Genomic DNA, 23120 nt, shown 5'->3' with positions numbered 1-23120 from the left:
TTTTTTTTTTTTTGATACAGTCTTGCTCTGATGCCCAGGCCGGAATGCAGTGGCACCATCTTGGCTCACTGCAACCTCTGCCTTCCAGGTTCAAGAAATTCTCCTGCCTCAGCCTCCCAAGTAGCAGGGATTACAAGTGCCCACTACCGTGCCAGGCTAATTTTTATATTTTGAGTAGAGATGGGGTTTCACCATCTTGGCCAAGCTGGTCTTGAACTCCTGACCTTATGATCCACCCGCCTCGGCCTCCCAAGGTACTGGGATTACAGGCATGAGCCACCACACCAGGGTTTTTTTTTTTCTTTTTTTTTTTGAGATAGAGTCTTGCTCTGCCACCCAGGCTGGAGTGCAGTGGTGCGATCTTGGCTCACTGCAGTCTCTGCCTCCTGGGTTCAAGTGATTCTCCTGCCTCGGCCTCTCAAATAGCTAGGAATACAAGTGCGCACCACCACACCTGGCTAATTTTTGTAGCGACAGGGTTTCACCATGTTGGTCAGGTTGGTCTTGAACTCCTGATCTCAGGTGATCCACCCATCTCGGCCTACCAAAGTGCTGGGATTATAGGCATGAGCCACCATACCTGGCCATCTTTAGTTCTTTTAATGTGATGAATTCACACTTACTGATTTGCACATGCTGAACCAACCTTGCATCCCAGGGATAAAGCCTACTTAACCATGGTGGATTAGCTACTTGATGGGCTGCTGGATTTGGTTTGCTAGTTATTTTCTTAAGGATTTCTGCATTAATGAACATCAAGGATATTGCCTAAAGTTTTTCTGTTGTCTCTGCCAGGTTTTGGTATCAAGATGCTGAGCTGGCCTCAAAGAACGAGCTGGGGAGGAGTCCCTCCTCCTCAGTTGTTTGGAACAGTTTCAGTAGAAATGGTACCAGCTCTTCTTTGTACATCTGGTAGAATCTGGCTGTGAATTCACCTGGTCCTGGGCCTTTTTTGGTTGCTAGGCTATACATTACTAATCCAATCTCAGAGCTTGTTATTGGTCTGTTCAGGGATTCAATTTCCTCCTGGTTTCAGCCTTGGGAGGGTGTATGTGTTCAGGAATTTATCTGTTTCTTCTAGATTTTCTAGTTTGTGTGCACAGAGGTGTTCATAGTAGTATCTCCTGATTATTTTTATTTCTGAGGGGTCAGTGGCAATATCCGCTTTGTTGTTTTTAATTGTGTTTACTTGGATTTTCTCTCTTTTCATTAGTCTAGCTAGCGGACCATCTTACTAACTTTTTCAAAAACCCAACTCCTAGATTTGTTAATCTTTTGAATGGTTTTCCTGTCTCAGTCTCCTTCAGTTCAGCTCTGATTCTGATTATTTCTTTTTTTCTGCTAGCTTTGGGATTGGTTTGCTCTTGCTTTTCTAGTTCTTTCTGTTACAAAGTTGGGTTGTTAATGTGAGATCTTTCTAGCTTTTTTAGAAAAAACAAAAAACAAGAGTCTAGCTCTGTCACCCAGGCTGCAGTGCGCTGGCATAATCTCGGCTCACCGCCACCTCCACCTCCTGGGTTCAGGTGATTCTTGTGCTTCAGCCTTCCTAATAGCTGGGACTACAGGCATACACTGCCATATCTGGCCAAATTCTGCATTTTTAGTAGAGAAGAGGTTTTGCCATGTTGGCTAGGGTAGTCTCAAACTCCTAGCCTCAGGCAATCCATTCTCCTTGGCCTCCCAAAGTGCTTGGGTTACAGGCATGAGCCACCGTGCCCGGTCACTGACCTACCTTTTTGATGTGAGTGTTTAGTGTGGTAAATTTCCCTCTTAACACTGTCTTAGCTGTGTCCCAGAGATTCTGGTATGTTGTGTCTTTGTTTTTGTTCGTTTCAAAGAACTTCTTGATATCTACTTTAATTTCATTATTTACCCAAAAGTCATCCAGGAGTAGGCTGGTTAATTTCCATATAATTTTATGGTTTTGAGTGATTTTCTTAGTCTTGATTTCTATTTTTATTGTGCTGTGGTCCAAGATAGTGGTTGGTATAATTTTCCTTCTTTTGCATTTTCTGAGGATTGTTTTATGTCCAATTATGTGGTTGATATTAGAGTATGTGCCATGTGGTAATGAGAAGAATGCATATTCTGTTCATCTTCGGGTGGAGAGTTCCCTAGATGTCTATCAGGTACATTTGGCCCAGTGTTATGTTCAGGTCCGGAATATCATTGTTAATTTTCTGCTCTGATAGTCTAATACTGTCAGTTGGGTGTTAAAGTCTCCCAGTATTACGTGGGAGTTTTTTTTTTTTTTTTTTTTTTTTTTTGAGACAGAGTCTCGCTCTGTGGCCCAGGCTGGAGTGCAGTGGCCGGATCTCAGCTCACTGCAAGCTCCGCCTCCCGGGTTTACATCATTCTCCTGCCTCAGCCTCCCGAGTAGCTGGGATTACAGGCGCCCGCCACCTCGCCCGGCTAGTTTTCTGTATTTTTTAAGTAGAGACGGGGTTTCACCGTGTTCGCCAGGATGGTCTCGATCTCCTGACCTCGTGATCCACCCGTCTCGGCCTCCCAAAGTGCTGGGATTACAGGCTTGAGCCACCGAGCCCGGCCTACGTGGGAGTTTTAAGAGATGAGGTGAGGTCCTGCTGTGTTACTCAGGCTGGTCTTGAAGGCCTAGGCTCAAGCAATCCTCCTGCCTTGCCTCCCACAGTGCTAGGATTACAGGCATGAGCCACTGTACCCAGGCCTTTTTCTTTATTATGTGGGAGTGTAAGTCTCTCTGAAGGTCTCTAAGAACTTGCTTTACGAGTCTGGGTGCTCCTGTTTTGTGTGCATATATTATTTAGGATAAGTCTTCTGGTTGAATTGAACCCTTTACCATTATGTAATGCCCTTTGTCTTTTTTGGTCTTTGTTACTTTAAAGTCTGTTTTGTCTGAAATTACAACCCTTGCTTTTTTCTGTTTTCCATTTGCTTGGTAGATTTTTCTCCATCCCTTTATTTTGAGCTTATGGGTGTCATTATGGGTCTCATGGGATGAGAGATGGGCTCTTGAAGACAGCATCCCATTAGATCTTGCTTGTTTATCCAGCTTGCCACTCTGTTTCTTTCGATTGGGGCATTTAGCCCATTTACATTCAAGGTCAGTATTGATATGTGTGGATCTGATCTTGTCATTATGTTGCTAGCTGGAAGCAATCTTGTTTGTGTGGTTGCTTTACAGTGTCATTGGTCGATATACTTAAGTGTGTTTTTGTAGTGTCTGGTAACAGTCTTTCCTTTTCATATTTAGTGCTTCTTTTGGGAGCTACTGCAAGGTAGGTCTGGTGGTAAAAAATTCCCTCAGCATCTGCTTGAAGAAAAAGGACTCTATTTCTCCTCTGCTTATGAAGTTTGGTTTGGCCGGATAGAAATTACTGGTTGGAATTTCTTTTCCTTAAGAATGTTGAAAACAGGCCCCCTATCTCTTCTTGGCTTGCAGGGTTTGTGCTGACAGGGCCACAGTTAGTCTTCTGGGCTTCCCTTTGAAGGTGACCTGTCATTTTTTTCTTTCATTCTGACCTTGGAGAATCTGATGATTATGTGTCTTGGAGAAGATCTTGTTAAGTATTTTGTGGGGATTCTCTGAGTTTCCTGAATTGCGATGTTGGAGGAAAGAAGGCACTCCGGCTTTTGAATAGTTAGAGTTCTTGTGCTGGTTCTTTCTCATCTTTGTGAGCTAATGTTCCTTCAATCTTTAAAGTTGCTATCCTTTGGCTATTTTTTTTTTTCATTCTTTTATCCTATTTGATGACTTTGGGTGTTTGATTGTGGTATAAGATGGGTTCAGTTGATGGGCTTAGTTTCTAGAGGATTTCAGGGGGCCAAGGCTCAGCTCAGGACTCCTAGACTGTGTGCTCCAACTCTGGGGAACTGGTATCAGGCCCTGGCTTTTGGATAAAAGCCATTTTAACTGGGATGAGATGATATCTCATTGTTTTTTCTGATGATCAGTGATGTTCAGCACCTTTTCATATACCTGTTTGCCATTTGTATGTCTCCTTTTGGCAAATGTATATTCAGGTCTTTTGCCCACTTTTTAACTGGATTATTAGATTTTCTCTTAAGGAGTTGCTTGAGTTCCTCATACATTCTTGTTACTAATCCATTGTGAGATGGGTAGTTTGCAGATAGTTTTCTCCCATTCTGTGGGTTGTCCCTTCACTTTGTCTCCTTTGCTGTGCAGAGGCTTTTTAACTTGATGTCATCCTATTTATCCACTTCTGTTTTGGTTGCCTGTGCCTGTTGGGTATTACTCAAGAAATCTTTGCCTAGTCCAGTTTTATTCTAGTAGCTTCATAGTTTCAGGTATTAGATTTAAGTCTTTAGTTCATTTTGATTTTTGTATAAGGCAAGAGACAGGGGGCTAATTTCATTATTCTGTATACTGATATCTAGTTTTCCCAGCACCATTTATTGAAGAGACTGTCCTTTCCCCAATGTATGTTCTTGGCACTGTTGTCAAAAATGAGTTCACTGTAGATGTATGGATTTGTTTCTGGGTTCTCTACTCTTTTCCATTGGTCTATATGTCTGTTTTTATGCCAGCACCATGCTGTTTCAGATACTATATAGCTCTGTAATATAAACTGAAGTCAGGTAATGTGATTCCTCCAGTTTTCTTTTGGCTCAAAATAACTTTAGCTATTCTGAGTCTTTTATGGTTCCATATAAATTGTAGGACTGTGGCTGGGCGTGGTGGCTCACGCCTGTAATCCCAGCACTTTGGGAGGCCGAGGTGGGCGGATCATGAGGTCAAGAGATTGAGACCATCCTGGCCAACATGCTGAAACTCCATTTCTACTAAAAATATAAAAATTACCTGGGCTTGGTGGTACGCGCCTGTAGTCCCAGCTACTTGGGGGGCTGAGGCAGGAGAATCGCTTGAACCCGGGAGGCAGAAGTTGCAGTGAGCTGAGATTGTGCCACTGCACTCCAGCCTGGCGACAAAGCGAGACTCCATCTCAAAAAAAGAGAAAAGAAATGTATCCTACAGGCCTACTACCTGGCTAGTACTGCTGATTATTCAGGGCCCAAGGGCTCTTTAGTTAGCAGGTGATGAATTCTACCAAGACTGGGTCCCTCTCTTCAAGTCAGTGTGTTCCCTTCTGGCCCAGGGGCATGTCTAGAAACGCTGTGTGGGAGCTAGGGCCTGGAATGGGTGCCTCAGGACTCTGCCCAGTGCCTTATCCTACTGTGGCTGAGCTGGTATCTAGGCTGCAAGACAAAGACCTCTTTACTCTTCCCTCTCCTCTCCTCAAGGGGAAGGAAGAAGTCTCTTTCAGAGTTGCCCAGGGTTGGGGAGGGGTAGGATTACAGTTGGCACATGCCTGTAATCCCAGCTATTCAGGAGGCTGAGGCAGGAGAATTGCTGGAACCTGGGAGGCAGAGGCAGAGGTTCATTTACGTAGCATGAAAAACAATGGCATTCCTTTTTATGGTGGGATAATATTCCATTGTACGAATATACCATTTTTTGGGCTTTTGTTATTTTTCATTGACATATGACACCTGGCTACCCTGCTGGTGTCTCACATGTCATGTGCCCCCTAAGTCCACTGGCTCTGAGCCCATCACAGCACTAGGACTTGCCTACTAGTTGTAGTCCTTGTGGCCTACACGTCCCTTCAAGTTTATTTAGGACTCCAGAGCCCTTTAGCACACAGAGGCAAGGCTTGCTGGAACTCAAGTTCTGACAAGTGTCCAGTCCACTGGGCTAGACAATTCCCCTCTGATGAGGACCGGCCTGTTTCCTCTGTACGCATCGGCTGAGTTCCAGTGCAAATCCCACAATCACTGTGCTCTAACTGCCGCAAGCAAAAGGATTCTCTGTGCCACACAGCTGATGCTGGGGTATGGGAGAAGGGTGGTGCCAGCAATTCAAGACTGTGTTTTCTACCCTCTTTCTATGATACAAAGTTAAAACTAGGTACTGTGATTGTTTACCTGATTTTTGGTTCTCATGAAGGTGCTTTTTTGTGTGCAGATAATTGTTAAATTTGGTGTTCCTGGGGAGGACAATTGGTGGAGGCTTCTATTGGGCCATCTTGCTCTATCTCCTGATTCTTGGTATTATATATACAATTTTTAAAAGTTCTGCCAATTTTGGTGAAAACTGTTATCTAGCAACTGATTAATCAAGTGCGTCATACACAGCAGATCTATAAAGTTCTTGAGAATTTTATACCAGCAGTAACACTATCAGTTTACTGAAAGGGACAGAGAGATTAGATTTTTTTTTTGTTTTTTACAGACAGGGTTCACCCAGGTTTCAGAGTAGTTGCACCATCATAGCTCACTACAACCCTGAACTCCTGGGCTCAAATGATGCAGCGATCCTCCTACCTTAGCCTTGTGTGGTGGCACTCGCCTGTAGTTCCAGCTACTAGGGAGAGTCTCACTGTGTCGCCCAGGCTGGAGTGCAGTGGTGCAATCTCGGCTCACTGCAACCTCTGCCTCCCAGGTTCAAGCAATTCTCTTGCCTCAGCCTCCTGAGTAGCTGGGACTATAGGCATGTACCACCACATTCGGCTAATTTTTGTATTTTTAGTCGAGATAGGGTTTCAACTAAAATAAATGTTGGTTAGACTGGTCTCGAACTCCTGACCTCAGGTGATCCACCCGCTTTAGCCTTCCAAAGTGCTGGGATTACAGGCGCGAGCCACTGCGCCCAGTCAGTTATCTTTTTCTTCCTTTATACTGCTGGTATAAAATTCTCAAGAACCTTATAGATCTGCTGTGTATGACACAGGGATCTACTTGATTAATCAGTTGCTAGATAACAGTTTTCACCAAAATTGGCAGAACTTTTAAAAATTATATATATAATACCAAGAATTAGGAGATAGAGCAATGTTGTTCTACTTCTGGGAGACTTCTTCAACTTTGTATTCTAATATTTCTCTGAATGGAAAACAACTCATATATAATTAACACACCACATAATTCACCTATTTAAAGTTCAACGGTTTTTGGTATATTACATTATTAGTTTTTAATAATTGTAGTAAAACATATAATACAAAACAGTTATTCTGACCACTTTAAAATGTACCATTCAGTGGCAATAATTTAGTGTTGTGCAACCATAACCACAAACTATTTTCAAAACTTTTTCATTACACCAAACAGAAACTTTAATCATTAAACAATAATTACCCATTTCTCCACTCTGCAACCTGCAACCTCTATTCCACTTTCTGTCCCTATGAATTTGCCAATTCTATATACTTCAAAAAAGTGTAATCAAACAATATTTGTCCTTTTCAGTTTGGCCTACTTCACTTATCATAAGGTTTTCAATGTTCATTTACATAGCATGAAAAGGATGGCATTCCTTTTTACGGTGGGATAATACTCCACCACTTATTGGGCTTTTGTTATTTTTCATTGACATATAATAATCATGTGGCTCATGTCTGCAATCCCAGCACTTTGGGAATCTGAGGAGGGAGGATCCCTTGAGCCCGGGAGTTTGAAACCAGCCTGGGCAACACAGCAAGATCTACTCTCTACAAGTAATTTAAAAAATTAGGCCAGGTGCAGTGGCTCACGCCTGTAATCCAAGCACTTTGGGAGGCGGAAGCAGGCAGATCACCTGGTCAGGAGTTACAGACCAGCCTGGCCAACATGGCAAAGCCCCGTCTCTGCTAAAAATACAAAAATCAGCTGGGTGTGGTGGTGTATGCCTATAATCCCAGCTAGGCAGGAGAACTGCTGGAACCTGGGAGGCAGAGGCTGCAGTGAGCTGAGATCACACCAATGCACTCCAGCCTGGGCAACAGAGCGAGACTACATCTCAAAAAAAAAAAAAAAAAAAAAAAGGCAGGTGTGGCATATGCCTCTAGTCTCAACTACTCAGGAGACTGAGGCAAGAGACTCGCTTGAGCTCAGGAGGTTGAGGGTGTAGTGAGCCATGATCGTGCTACTGCACTCTAACCTGGGTGACAGAATGAGACCCCATCACACACACAAAAAATGCACATATTTATGGAGTACAGTGTGATATTTCAAAAACATGGACACAATATATAACAATCAAATCAAGGTAATTAGTATATTCATTATCTCAAGCATTTATCATTTCTTTATGTTGAAAAGACTCAAAATCCACTCTTCTAGCTATTTGAAAACATAAAATAAATTGTTAACTATAGTCAGTCTGTAGTGCTATTGAACACTAGTAACTTATTCTTCCTATCTAACTATAAACATATAGATGGTCAATAGGCATATGATAAAATGCTCAACATAACTATAAACGTCAGGGAAATGCAAATCAAATTTAAAAAAAAATTTTACTGTCAGCCAGGCATGGTGGCTCATGCCTGCAATCCCAGCACTTTGGGCAGCCGAAGCGGGCGGATCACGAGGTCAGGAGATTGAGACCATCCTGGCTAACACAGTGAAACCCCGTCTCTACTAAAAATACAAAAATTAGCCAAGTGTGGTGGCAGGTGCCTGTAGTCCCAGCTACTTGGGAGGCTGAGGCAGGAGAATGGTGTGAACCCGGGAGGCAGAGGTTGCAGTGAACCGAGATTGCGCCATTGCACTCCAGCCTGGGCGACATAGTGAGACTCCATCTCAAAAAAAAAAAAAAAATGTTTTACTGTCATTTTCACTTGTATATGATGAAAATATTTTTTACAAAACATTAACATTTCATGGATGTATTATTTTTAAATACATTTTAAAATTGTGATAAAAAATCTATAACGAAATCTGCCATTTGAACCAATGTAAAGTGTGCATTTCAGTGATATTAATTACAACCACAATTTTTGTTTTTTCATTGATATATAATATAAATATTTATGGGGGACATGTGACATTTTGTTGCACGTATAGAACATGTAATGATCAAGTCAGGGTATTTGGGGTAACCATCCTTTCTATGTGTTGGGAACATTTTAAGTTTTCTCTTCTGGCTACTTTGAAACATTCAATACACTGTTGCTAACTACAGTCACCCTATTCTGCTGTCAAATATTAGAACTTATACCTTCTAACTCCATGTTTGTTGCTCTTTTCATCTCTATCCCACCCATCTTTCTCTGTCTTTGGTATCAATCATTCTACTCTCTAACTTCATGAGATCAACTTTTTTAGTTCCCACATGTAATTGAGAACATGCAAAATCCATCTTTCTGTGTCTGGCATATTTCGATTAAGGTAATGATCTGCAGTTCCATCCATGTTGTTACAAATAACATTATTTTATTTTTGCTATGGACAAATAATATTCCATTGTATATACACACACATTTTCTTTATGCTTTCATCCATTGATGGGCACTTACGTTGAATTCGTATCTTTGTTACTGTGAATAGTGCTTCTATAAACGTGAGTGCAGGTACCCCTTTGATATACTAATTTCTTTTCCTTTGGATAAACACCTAGGAGTAGGCTTGCTAGATCATGTAGTTCTATATTTAGTATTTTGAAAAATCTCCATACTGTTTTCACATAGTAACGGTAGTAATTTATATTCCTACCAACAACGTATAACAGTTCCCTTTGCTCTGCATCCTAGCCAACATCTATTACTTATTGTCTTCTTAATAACAGCCACTCCAACTGGGGTAACAAGGTGACATCACATTGTAGTTTTGATTTGCACTGATGATTAGTCATATCGAACATTTTATCATACACATATTAACCATTTATATGCCTTCATTTGAGAAACAACTGTTTATGTTCTTTGCCCACTTTTTAATGGGATTATTATAACAATTATTGTTTTTTATTGTTGAGATGTTTGAATTCCTGGTATAGTCTGGATATTAGTCCCTCATCAGATGAACAGTTTGCAAATATTTTCTCCCACTGGGCAGGCTGTCTCTTCACTGTCTTGTTTCCTTTGCTGTGCAGAAGCCTTTTAGTTTAATATAACCCCATTTGTCAATTTTTGTTGTCTGTGCTTTTGAGGCTTTTGCCATAAGATCTTTGCCTAGACCAATGTCCTGAAGTGTCTTTTCTGTTTTCTTCTAGTAGTTTTATAGTTTTGGGTCTTACGTTTAAGTTTTTACTCCATCTTGAGTTGATTTTTGTATATGGTAAGAGATATGGGCCTTGTTTCGTTTTCTGCATCTGGATATTCAATTTTTCCACCACCATTTATTGAAGAAGGTGTCCTTCCGCAATGCATGTTCTTGGTGCCCTTGTTGAAAAATCACTTGGCTATAAATATGTGGATTCCCTTCTAAATTCTCTATTCACTTCCATTGGTCTATATGTCTGTTTTTATACCAATACTGTGCTGTTTGGTTACTCTAGCCTTGTAATATATTTTGAAGTCAGGTAGTGTGATGCCTCCAGCTTTGTTCTTTTTGCTCAAGATTGCTTTGGCTATTCAGGCCTTTTTTTGGTTCCATCCAAATTTTAAGATTTTAAAAAAATTTTAGAATTTTATTTATTTACTTACTTAGAGACAGAGTTTTGCTCTGTTGCCTAGGCTGGAGTGCAGTGGTGTGATCTCAGCTCACTGAAACCTCTGCCACCCGATTTCAAGTGATTCTCCTGCCTCAATCTCCCCAGTAATTAGGATTACAGGCATTCGCCACCAAGCCCAGCTAATGTGTGTGTGTGTGTGTGCGTGTGTGTATATATATATATTATTTTTTTTTTTCCCTGAGATGGAGGTTTTTTTTTTTTTTTGAGCCGGAGTCTCACTCTGTCGCCCAGCCTGGAGTTCAGTGGTGTGATCTCTGTTCACTGCAAGCCCCGCCTCCCAGGTTCATGCCATTCTCCTGCCTCAGCCTCCTGAGTAGCTGGGACCACAGGTGCCCGCCACCACGCCCAGCTAATTTTTTGTATTTTTAGTGGAGACAGCGTTTCACCATGTTAGCCAGGATGGTCTCGATCTCCTGACCTTGTGATCCGCCCGCCTCAGCCTCCAAAGTGCTGGAATTACAGGTGTGAGCCACCACACCTGGCATGAGATGGAGTGTTACTCTTGTTGCCCAGGGTGGAGTGCAATGGCACAATCTTGGCTCACCGCAAACTCTGCCTCCTGGATTCAAGTGATTCTCCTGCCTCACCCTCCCGAGTAGCTGGGATTTACAAGCATGTGCCACCAGGCCCAGCTAATTTTGTTATTTTTGGTAGAGACGGGGGGCTCTCTATGTTGGTTAGGCTGGTCTCGAACTCCTGACCTCAGGTAATCCACCTGCCTCAGCCTCCCAAAGTGCTGGGATTACAGGCGTGAGCCACAGTGCTGGGCCTAATTTTTGTATTTTTAGTAGAGACGGGGTTTTCACCATGTTGGCCAAGCTGGTCTTGAACTCCAGACCTCAAGTGATCTGCCCACCTCGGCCTCCCAAAATGGAGTTACAGGCGTGAGCCACTGTGCCTGGCCTGAATTTTTTTCTATTTCTGTGAAAAATGACATTGGTACTTTGACAGAAGTTGGAGATTGAATCTGCAGACTGCTTTGGGTAGTATGCTCATTTTAATGATATTAATTCTTCAGATCCATGAGCATGGGGTTTCTCCATTTGTTTGTGTCCTCTTTAGTTTTTTATATCAGTGTTTTATAGTTTTCCTTATAGAGATCTTTCACCTCCTTACTATTTGTAGGTTTTTTTTTTTTTTTTTTTTTTTTTGGTGGATACTATAAATAGGATTGCCTTCTTGATTTTTTTTTTTTTTTCTTTTTTGAGACGACATTCGCTCTTGTTGCCCAGGCTGGAGTACAATGGTACGATCTTGGCTCACTGCAACCTCTGCCTCTCAGGTTCAAGGGATCCTTCTGCCTCAGCCTACTGAGTAGCTGGGATTATAAGTGTGCATCACCACGCCCAGCTAATTTTTTTTTATTTTTGATAGAGACAAGAGGGTTCACCATGGTGGCCAGTTTGTTCTTGAACTCCTGATGTCAAGTGATCTGCCCGCCTCAGCCTCCCAAAGTGCCCTTCTTGATTTCTTTCTCAGCTAGCTCATTACTAGTATGCTGATTTTGTATTCTCCAAGTCACTGAATTTATTTATCAGACTGAAGAGTTTTTTTTAATCAAGTCTTTAGGCTTTTTTAGATATAAGAACATATCATCAGCAGAGAGGGACAATTTGACTTCTTCCTTTCTCCAATTTATTTCATTCTGTTGACTGATTCTCTTGCAGTACTATGTTGAATAGGAGTGGTGAAAGTGGGGATATTTGACCTGTACCAGTTCTTAGAAGAAAGGCTTCCAGGCAGGGCATGGTGGTTAATGCTTGTAATCCTTGCACTTCGCGAGGTGGAGGCGGGCAGATCACGAGGTTAGGAGTTCGAGATCAGCCTGGCCAACATGGTGAAACCCCGTCTCTACTAAAAATACAAAAATCAGCCAGGCATGGCGGCAGGTGCCTGTAGTCTCAGCTACTTGGGAGGCTGAGGCACGAGAATCGCTTGAAACCGGAAGCGGAGGAGGCTGCAGTGAGCCGAGATTGTGCCACTGCACTCCAGCCTGGGCAACAAGAGCGAAACTCTGTCTCAAAAAAAAAAAAAAAAAAAAAAAGACAGGCTTTCAGCTTTTCCTCATCATGCATGATGCTAGCTGTGGATCTGTCATATACGGCCTTTATCATGTTTCAAAACTTTATTTATTTATTTTTACAGACAGAGTCTTACTGGAAACTCAAACTCGTGGGGCTCCTTCTGCCTCAGCTTCTGGAGTTGCCATCTGGGATTACAGGCATATGCCACACTGCCGGGTTAATTTTTTGTTTTGTAAAGTCAGATCTCACTATATTGCCCAGGCTGGTCTTAAACTCCTTGTCTCAGTTGATCCTCCCACCTCAGCCTCCCAAACCACTGGGATTACAGGTGTGAGCCACTGTGCTCAGTTCCTTTGTTGAGGTATGTTCCCTCTATGCTTAATTTGTTGAGTTTCTGTCATGAATGGGATGCTGAATTTTATCAAATGCTTTTTCTGCATGTATTGAGATAATCATATGGTTTCTGTCCTTCATTCTGTTAATGTGAAACATCATGTTTATTTTTTGGATTTTTTGTTTGTTTGTTTGAGACGGAGTCTTGCTCTGTCCCCCAGGCTGGAGTGCAGTGGCCGGATCTCAGCTCACTGCAAGCTCCACCTCCTAGGTTTACGCCATTCTCCTGCCTCAGCCTCCCAAGTAGCTGGGACTACAGGCGCCCGCCACCACGCCCAGCTAGTTTTTTTTTGTATTTTTTAGTAGAGACAGGGTTTCACCGGGTTAGCCAGGATGATCTTGATCTCCTGACCTCGTGATTCGCCCATCTCGGCCTCCCAAAGTGCTGGGATTACAGGCTTCAGTCACCGCGCCCGGCCTGTTTTTTGGATATTTTTAACTATCCTTGTATTGCTGGGATAAATCCTGCATGATTGTGGTGTATTTATAAAAAACTGCTGTTGGATTCATATTGCAAGAATTTTGGTGAGAATTTCTGCATCTATGTTCATCAGGGATACTGGACTGTAGTTTTCTTTTCGTTGTTATTGTTGCATCCTGGTCTGGTTCTGGCATCAGGGTAATATTGGCCTTTGTAGAATGAGTTTGGCAATGAAATCATTCAGTCTTGGACTTTTCTCTCTTGGGAGACTTTTTATTAGTGATACAATCTCCTGACTTATTATTAGTCCTTTTTCCTGATTCAGTCTTGGCAGGCTGTATGTGTTTAGGAATTTATCCATTTCCTGTAGGTTTTCCGGTTTGTTACTGTACAGTTGTTCATGTTAGTCTCTAATGGTCTTTTGTATTTCTCTAGTATGAGTTTAGTATCTCCTTTTTCATTTCTGATTTTATTTGGGTCTTCTCTTTTTACTGGTTAGTTTGGCAAGTGAGTTACTAGTTTTGTTTTCTTTTCAAAAAACCAACTTCTTGTTTTGTTGATCCTTTGCATTTTTTTAGGCATATTTCATTGAATTCTGTTGTTCATTATTTCTTTCTTTTTATTAACTTTGGGTTTGGTTTGTTGTTGCTTTTCTAATTCATTGAGGTGAATCATTAGATTATTTGAAATGTTTCTACTTTTTTGATTTAGGCATTTATTGCTGTAAAGTTTCCTATTGTAAAAAGCACTGCTTTTGCTGTATCCTACAGGTTTTGTTGTGTTTCAATTTATTTTTTATCTTACTAAATTTCTTCCTTGATACAATGGTCATTCAGGAACATGTTTAATATCCATGTATTTGTACAGTTTCCAAAGCTCCTCTTGTTATTGATTTCTAGTTTTCTTCCATTGTGGTCTGAGAAAATAATTGATATGATTTCAATTTTTTAAAAATTTATTTATTTTGATAGAGATGGGGTCTTGCTATGTGGCCCAGGCTGGTCTTGAACTCCTGAGCTCAAGTGATCTGCCTGCCTTGGCCTTCCAAAGTGTTGGGATTACAGGCGTGAGCCCAGCCTAATTTCAATTTTTAAAAATTTGTTGAAACTTGTTTTGTGTCCTCACATACGGTCTATCCTGGAGAATGTTTTGTGTGCTGATGAGAAAAATCTGCATTCTGTAGCTGTTAGATAAAATGTTCTGTAGATGTCTGGTAGATGCATTTGTTCTAAAGTGCAGCTTAAATCCAGTGTTTCTTTGTTAATTTTCTGTCTAGATGATCTAATGCTGACAGTGGGATGTGAAGTCCACAACTACTTATTGTGGTTGTGGACTTCAACCACAATCTATCTTGCCCTTTAGATATAATAATACTTCCTTTATATATCTGGCTGCTTTGGTGCTGGGTGTATATATGCTCAGAACTGTTAGATCCCCTTGCTGAACGGATCCCTTTATCTTTACGTAATGACCTTTTTTTGGTCTCTTTTTACTGTTTTGACTGTTTTATCTGATATAAGCAAGCTACTCCTGCTCACTTTTGGTCTCTATTTGCATGAAATATCTTTTTATAACTCTTTATTTTCAGTCTATGTGTCTTCACAGGTGAGATGAGTTTCTTGTAGGCACCATATAGTTGGGGTCATATTTTCAGAATACATTCAGCCAGTCTATGTCTTTTTTTTTTTTTTTTTTTTTTTTTGAGAGACAGAGTCTCGCTCTATCGCCCAGGCTGGAGTGCAGTGGTGCAATCTCGGTTTGCTGTAACCTCCAACTCCCAGGTTCAAGCAATTCTCCTGCCTCAGCTTCCCAAGTAGCTAGAACTACAGGCGCGTGCCACCACGTCCAACTAATTTTTGTATTTTTTGGTAGAGACGAGTTTTCACTATATATTGGCCAGACTGGTCTTGAACTGCTAACCTCAAGTGATCCACCTGCCTTGGCCTCCCAGAATGCTCAGATTACAGGCATGAGCCACTGCTCCTGGCCCAGCCTATGTCTTTTAAGTGGAAAGTTAATCCATTTACATTCAACATTATTATTAATATGTAAGGGCTTATTTCTGTTTTTTGATTACTTGATTTCTGGTTATTCTGTATATCATTTGTTCCTTTGTTTTTCTCTTATGGTTTATCATTGAGGTTTGGTGATATTCTGTAGTGGGTAACGTGTGAATTTTTTCTCTTCCTTTTTTGTATGTTTGCTCTACCAGTGTTTTTATATTTTCATGTCTTTTAATGATGGTAGTTACTGTCTTACACTTCCAAATGTAGGAATCCCTTAAGCATTTCTTGTAGGACCAATCTAGTGGTAACGAATTCCCTCAGTTTTTGCTTGTCTGGGACTTTATTTCTCCTTCATTTGCAAAAGATAATTTTCCTGGGTATAGTATCCTTTGCCAGCAGTTTTTATTTTAGCACTTTGAATATACCATCCCATTCTCCCTGGCCTGTAAGATTTCTGCTGAGAAAGCCACTGATAACCTAATGGGGACTCCATGATAGATGACTAGATACTTTACTGTTACCGTTTTTAGGATTTTCTCCTTATCTTTGACTTCTGACAGTAATGTACCATTGGGAAGACTTTTTTGAATTTTATCTATTTGGGGATCTTTGGCTCTTCTGTAACTGGATGTCTAAATTTCTTGATACACTTGGAAAGTTTTCATCCCTTATTTCACTAAACAGGTTTTTCAACGTTTTAAAATTTCCTCTTCACCTTCAGGAATACTGAAAATTTGAATACTTGGTCACTTTATTGTGTCCCTTATGTTACCAAGCTTTGCTCATTCTTTATTTTTCTCTGACTGAGTTATTACTATTTCAAAAGACCTGTCAACAATTCCTGAAATTCTTTCTTCTGCTTAATATAGTCTGTTCCTAAAGCTTTCAAATATCTTTTGTATTTCATTCAATAAATTCTTCAGTTCCAGAATTTTTTAGTTCTTTTTCATGATATCTATTTGATAAAGTTCTCATTCATATCCTGAATTATTTTTCTGATTTCTTTGTATTGTTTCTAAGAATTCTCTTGTATCTCACTGAGGTTCTTTAGTATGAAACTTTGAATTATTTTCCTGGAATTTGATAAATTACTTTGTTTGTTTTTGAGATGAAGTCTCACTCTGTCCCAGGCCAGAGTGCAGTGGCACGATCTTGGCTCACTACAACCTCCACCTCCTGGGTTCAAGGTATTCTTCTGCCTCAGCCTTCCGAGTAGCTGAGATTACAGGTGCACACCACCATGCCTGGCTAATTTTTGTATTTTTAGTAGAGACAGTGTTTCACCATGTTGGCCAGGTTGGTCTTGCACTCCTGATCTCGTGATCTGCTGGCCCTGGTCTCCCAAAGTGTGGGGATTACAGTGTGAGCCACCGTGCCCAGCTGATAAACTACTTTTTGATTGGAATCTATTGCTAGAGAATTACTGGGTTCTTTTGGAGGTATCATATTTCTTGATTCCTGTGTCCTTACATTGATACCATATGTGTGTCTGCTATAATAGTCACTTCTTCCAATGTTCTGAATTTACTTTCGTAGAAGAGGACTTTTCCTTGAAGATAGATCTGTGGTGTTGGTTGGGCAGGATACTTTGGTTTTGAATCTGGGTGTGTACAGTAGTGTAATCTCTGTATGATTCCTTTTAATGTAAACAGTATCAGTGGTATCCATGACTTCCTCAGTAGCTTAGGGCAGCAGCCCCCAATCTTTTTGGCACCGGGGACTAGTTTCGTGGAAGATAATTTTTCCATAGACAGGGGTGGGGTTTGTGGGGGTAAGGGATGAGGGTTGTGGGATGGTTTCAGGATGAAACTGTTCCATCTCAGATCATCAGGCATTAGAGTTTCATAAGCAGTGCATAACCTAAATCCCTCACATACACAGTCCACAACAGGGTTCATGCTCCTATGAGAATCTAATGCCACCACTGATCTAACAGGAAGTGGAGCTCAGGGGATAATGTTCGCTTGCTTGCCAGTCACTGACTCCTGTGGAGCCCAGTTCCTAACTAATGTGGGGGGTGGGGAGGAGGTGGGGGCCCCTGGCTTGGGGTGTAGTTGACAGTGGAGGCTGTGATAAAGTATTGCTGGGGACTGGGCTGTCAAGTGTGCCAGGCTTTGGGCACCAGAGTGGTGTATACTGGCACTGGTGTTAGCAGGTCCAGGCAGGCCAATTCTTGGGACTCCAGCTGGCTTGCTGGAGTGCCAGGAATGGCAGCAGTGGATCAAGCAGGTGGGTGGGTTTCTGAGCCCCTGGACAGTGGATGTGACAAGGGTGAAAGCAGTAGCAGTGCTGGGACAACTCTCTGGGACCCAAATGTTTTGCACCAGTACTGGCAATGGCTATGATGGGTGGGCTAGTACCTGGACCCACAGGTAACACATGAAGATGGGTGCCAGTTGTGGTGGTAGTGGCAGATTGAGTGGCCCTGACCTCAGGTGCTGGGAAAAGTGCTCAGGTATCACTAACTGTCAATTGGGCTGGACAATCCCCAGGCCCCTGGATGGAATGTGCAGATAATTACATATATGTGATCAATCAGTTGCTGCTTTCAAGATTTTCATCAGTTTGATGATGATGTATCTAAATGGGGCTTTCTTTGTGTTTATCTTACTCGAAATTCTTGGAGCTGTAGGTTAATGTTTTTCATCAATTTGAGAGGTTTTCACTCATTATGTCTTCAAATCTTTTTTTCTCCCCCTTTCTCTTCTCTCCTCTGGAGCTCCCACTATAGATCTACTAGGAAACTTGACACTAGAGGTTGCTCCTCTCTTTCTACAGCCAATGACTTAGGTGAAGGTTGTACTTAACTACCTCAAGCCCATAAGGATGTACCACGTGCTGATAGATCTGTGTATAGGTTGGGAGATGCACTCAAAGTCACAGTTAATTTTCAAGTACCCCTTGGATTTTGCTTTTCACCAGGTTCTTTTGCATCTTCCCCGACAGCATGTGTAGGTTTCCAGTTGGCTGGGAATGTGTGGAGAGCTTATCTCAGTCCTTTTACGGATGTCTAATTTTCAGAATATTCTTTAACTTGGATCATCACCTTGGGCCATCAAAGTTGCAGCTTTACTCCATGCATTTCTGCATCAACCACTTTTAGCTGGCAAAGTCACAGATCGCCCCGTCCTCTAAACCCCACACATATATATTCACTATCTTCCTGAATGAGTATATCATGTATCTCCTTTGGTGACAAAGCTGTTGGTTTTGCAGTTAGTTCTATGCTGGCAAAATTACTATTCTCACCAACTAGGTTTCTTTCCCTTCTCTTTGGGGAAGAGAATGCCATCAATTATAAGAATTTGCTTCAAATCAATCTATTTTGTTTTCTTGCCTAAGGGAAAAAAATCTATGCAGGAGATTTGATGCCAAAGATTAACATAACTTAGAGTCACATATTCTAGGAATCTATGTGAACTTGAACTTTATCAGAAATGATCCAATTTGTAATCATAAGATCCTGTTATCAAAATATTTCTAAATTCTGGCACGTGTCCCAAAGTAACATTTTATAGTTTGATACAATTAAAATTAAACTTTTCTCCAGGTATGTGATTCAACCAAAATATCATCTACTTGTCTGGTCCAAAGTATCTATGAGGAAAGCAACGCTACTGTATGATGTGGCAAAAACTTGATGGACTCACTGTTGAGAATGCTTTCTAGTTCTAGCTGGCCTGTTTAGGTTTTGATCTACCAATAATATAAAGAGGCATTAAGCCCCCACACTTGTGAATTAACTGACTCTTTTCCTGGAATGCTAGGATAACAGCTGTGCCACAGGTAACTTTCAGTCTTTCCCAGGTCTGATGACCAAATTGATAACTATAAAAATATTTCCATCTCATTGTGTCTACTCTAATATAGTCAATACCCTGAGTTTTCATTCATACAAACAGGACTCTTTTCCACAGCTAATTATGAGAACAGCTAGAAGACAGTGCATTTCTTCATATTCAATAAAATGAAAAGAAACCAACCTCTTTTTTCTTCTTCTCGTTTTAGTTTATCTTCCTCTATTTCTTTTGGCAATTTTTCCTTTTTCTCTTTCTCCACATCATTATGCAAATGTTTTGTGGTATAGCTGAGTGCCGGTGAAAGAAGAATCTCTCCATTTTTGCAGAGTTCATCACGAATTTTAATAAAAAACTGCTGAAGTTCTACCGCATCTTCATATATTTCTGAATCTGTCCTATAACGGCATCAAGAGTATCCACTGACACACAAGCTGTTTCTTTTAAACACCTCAATTATGTTTAATTCTATTAAATGCTTCTTTAATTGATATAGTGGTATTTCTGTACAGGTCTATGAAGAGTATCTTTCTGAAGTTTGTTAAAACAAAATCCGAAGTGTCATTTTACCATGGTAAAGCCTCATGGCCACCATTTTCCTTTACTTCAAGGCTCACTTCTTGTACAGCTCATGTAAAAGGAAAGGCTTCATGTATTTTCTCTTGGAGATACATGGCACATGCATCAATTGATTCTGGCAGGGGAAGGTGGCTGCCAGAACCAAGAATTGTACCAAGTTTCTACAATATGTTCAACACTTACTCGTATCCATTCTTTGCATTTTTACTTTCTCTTAATAGCAGACCGGTGTGTTACATAATAGGCTCTATTTTCTTCCTTTTGGTCCTACATCACGGTTGCCTAGGCTAGTGAGACCCTGTGAATATCTGAACCTAAAGCAAAGCCATGAAGGCATTCTATAATGGTTACAGGCCTCAGAGTTAGTGTTCATTTTAGTTTCCCAGAAATAACTGTGTAATTCTGGGGAACCAGCAAAGGCAACATAGTGAAAGATGGAAAAAAGATTATCTATGTCATACCCAGAACTTTTCTGAGTCTCTTTCCTCATTTATGAAATAAGGCAGCCAGGCATGGTGGCTCACACCTATAATCCCAATGCTTTGGGAGGCCGATGTGGGAGGACTGCTTAAGGCCAGGAGTTTGAGACCAGCCTAAGCAACACAGCAAGAAACTGTCTCAACAAAAAATCAGCTGGGCATTGGAGTACACACCTGTAGTCCTAGCTATCTGGAAAGCTGAGGTGGGAGGGTCATTTGAGCTCAGGAGTTCAAGGGTGCAGTAAGTCATGATGGCACCACTGCATTCCACCCTGGGCAACAGAGCAAGACCCTGTCTCTTTAAAAAAAATCAACAAATAGGCCAGTTGTGGTGGCTCACACCTATAATCCCAGCACTTTGGGAGGTCAAGGTGGGCCAAAATGGTTAACCCCCGTCTCTACTGAAAATACAAAAATTAGCCAGGCATGATGGTGCACATATGTAATCTCAGCTACTAAGCAGGCTGAGGCAGGACAATCGCTTGAACCTGGGAGTAGAGAGTTGCAGTGAGCCAAGATCGCGCCACTGCACTCTAGTCTGGGCAATAGAGTGAGACTCTGTCTCAAAATAAATAAATAAATAAATAAATAAATAAATAAATAAATAAAAAGTGGGGAGTGGGCAAAATAAACTTTAGACTTTAGAATTTTGACTGGAGGAAATTTTATTACTGTTTCTAGTCCACTGCGGTCTGAGGAAGGTTTACATACAATTGTTCTTATTTTATTTTATTTTATTTTTTTAGGCTGGGTCTTGCTCTGCCACTCAGACTGGAGTGCAGTGGCGTGATCACAGCTCACCACAGCATCAACTCCTTGGGCTCAAGCTGGCTAATTTTTAAATTTTTTGTAGCAACAGTGTCCTCCCTATGTTGCCCAGGCTGATCTTGAACTCCTGGCCTCGAGTGATCCTCCCACTTCAGCCTTCCAAAGTGCTTAAATTACAGGTGTGAGACACCACAACTGGCTGGCTTAAATAGAATTCTACTAACTAAGAATACAAGAGTCTAAAAACTTATTCACAAAACTAACCACAAAGGTCTTAGCAGTTACAGAGACATTCTGGTCAGAGGAGTGTGGCCAAGTTAGCCGCCTGTTGATACATGCCACTAGAGCATCAAACTTCAGAGAGGAGCAGAATGCTGCTCCTCATCAGCAAAGGTGAACTGGCAAACAATTAAAAGACACGATCAATAACCTAAATGGGTATTTCTGGAAAGGTTTTTTTTTTTTTTTTTGAGACGGAGTTTCATTCTTGTTGCCCAGGCTGGGGTACACTGGTGCAATCTCAGCTCTGCAACCTCTGCCTCCCAGGTTCAAGCAATTCTCCCGCCTCAGCCTCTCAAGTAGCTGGGATTATAGGCACCAACCACCATGCCTGGCTAATTTTTGTACTTTTAGTAGAAACGGGGCTTCACCATGTTGGCCAAGCTGGTCTCAAATTCCTGACCTCAGGTGATCCTCCCGCCTTGGCCTCCCAAAGTGCTGGGATTACAGGTGTGAGCCACTGTGTCCGGCCTTGGAAAGGTTTTAAATATCTTTTGGGGTCATAGAAATGCTAATACTTGTAGGAAAGCAATAAAAATAAAACTTACCAAGGGAAGACACCCCTGAAACACTTTTTTTTTCTTCTTGAGATAAGAGTCTCACTCTGCTGCCCAGGCTGGAGTACAGTGACATGATCACGGCTCACTATAGCCTCAATCTTCTGGCTCAAGCAATCCTCCCACCTCAGCCTCTCGAGTAGCTGGGACTATAGGCATATGTCACCAAGCTTGGCTGATTTTTAAAATTTTATTTTAAGTAAAGATAAGGAAGCTCTTGCTATGTTGTCCAGACTGGTCTCAAACTCCTGAGTGCAAGCCATCCTCCCACCTTGGGCTCCCAAAGTGCTGGGATTACAGGTGTGAGCCACTGTACCTGGCCCCTAAAACATAATTTTATGTCTGTTTTCTGGTTTTCTGAATGAAGATATTTGAATTCTACTCACTTGAAATTAAAGTTCATTTTATAACAGTGTACAATTTTAAGTATAAAATTAAAAGTGAGAATTTTGTAAATTAAAAGTAAAAAATTTTGTAAAATTTTGTAAATACCTTTCAAGGTATACTGAAAGGGCAGATCATAAGTCCATCATATCACATGGTTTAGAAATGAACATTTTGTACAAGAGTCACTAAGCACGTACCATACGCTTTCTTGTTTATTCCAAGTACTATAAAGAATTTATTAATCTAAGATGTCAGGTATTCATTGAATGTGCAGGAGCATAAATACTCAAGCTGGAAAAACAACTCTAAATTCCTCCTCAATTGCTAAGTAATCTTTTTATATAAGGCAGACATTCAGCAAAAGGAAATAATTACGAATACAGGAGGCTCTTAATGCTTCCCTTGTTCATCTTCCTACAGGTCCCTTTTACCTGCAAGGGGGTCAGAGTGTTTAGTCTGGGAATACTGCCAGCAGTTTAGGAAAGGCAGCAGCCAACTGGCAAGAGTCAGCACTGTGTTGTTACTAAATACTGTTGATGGACAAACTATTGTCACCTAAGTGAATTTTTCTCTTGTTATGTCTCACTGTTCGGATTCCTTCTATTTTAGCCTGTGAAGTCCTAGGTGACGTTGGGTAACAGTGGTGGGTAGGGGTAGGGGTAAATGGTGATGAAGCACGAAGACTCTTAAGAGATCAATATGGAAATCTACTGTATGTAGACTTCACTGAATTTATGAACTAATATGTCTGGGATGTCTAGCTTTGTTACTGATAATATAGTTGATAAAGGCATAGTTTATCATTCACTAAATCGATGCATCCCCATCAATTCTTATTAAGTACTTATTCTTAATAAGTACTATAAGCAGTCACAATACTACCTTCTTTTACAAAGTTAAGAATGGCTCCCTGCATGTTTTTCTTTTAAATATTTTCCTAACTATTAAATTACCAGGGATCCCTTTTGTTTTTCAACAAAGCTCTGGGCATGAGG

General features: G+C 41.1%; 1 protein-coding gene across 1 annotated transcript in view; it reads right to left on the bottom strand.

Moving 5' to 3' along the window:
- PBRM1 (polybromo 1) overlaps positions 1–23120 on the bottom strand; it is a 154888-nt gene that overhangs the window by 46558 nt on the left and 85210 nt on the right. Inside the window, 1 exon segment of the mRNA XM_017862427.1 lies at positions 19263–19474. Coding sequence (XP_017717916.1) covers positions 19263–19474 — 212 coding nt within the window.

This window comes from Rhinopithecus bieti, unplaced genomic scaffold (assembly GCF_001698545.2).
Source record: "Rhinopithecus bieti isolate Rb0 unplaced genomic scaffold, ASM169854v2 scaffold_64314, whole genome shotgun sequence".
Lineage (NCBI taxonomy): Eukaryota > Metazoa > Chordata > Mammalia > Primates > Cercopithecidae > Rhinopithecus > Rhinopithecus bieti.
This window is presented reverse-complemented; position numbering and strand designations above follow the sequence as displayed.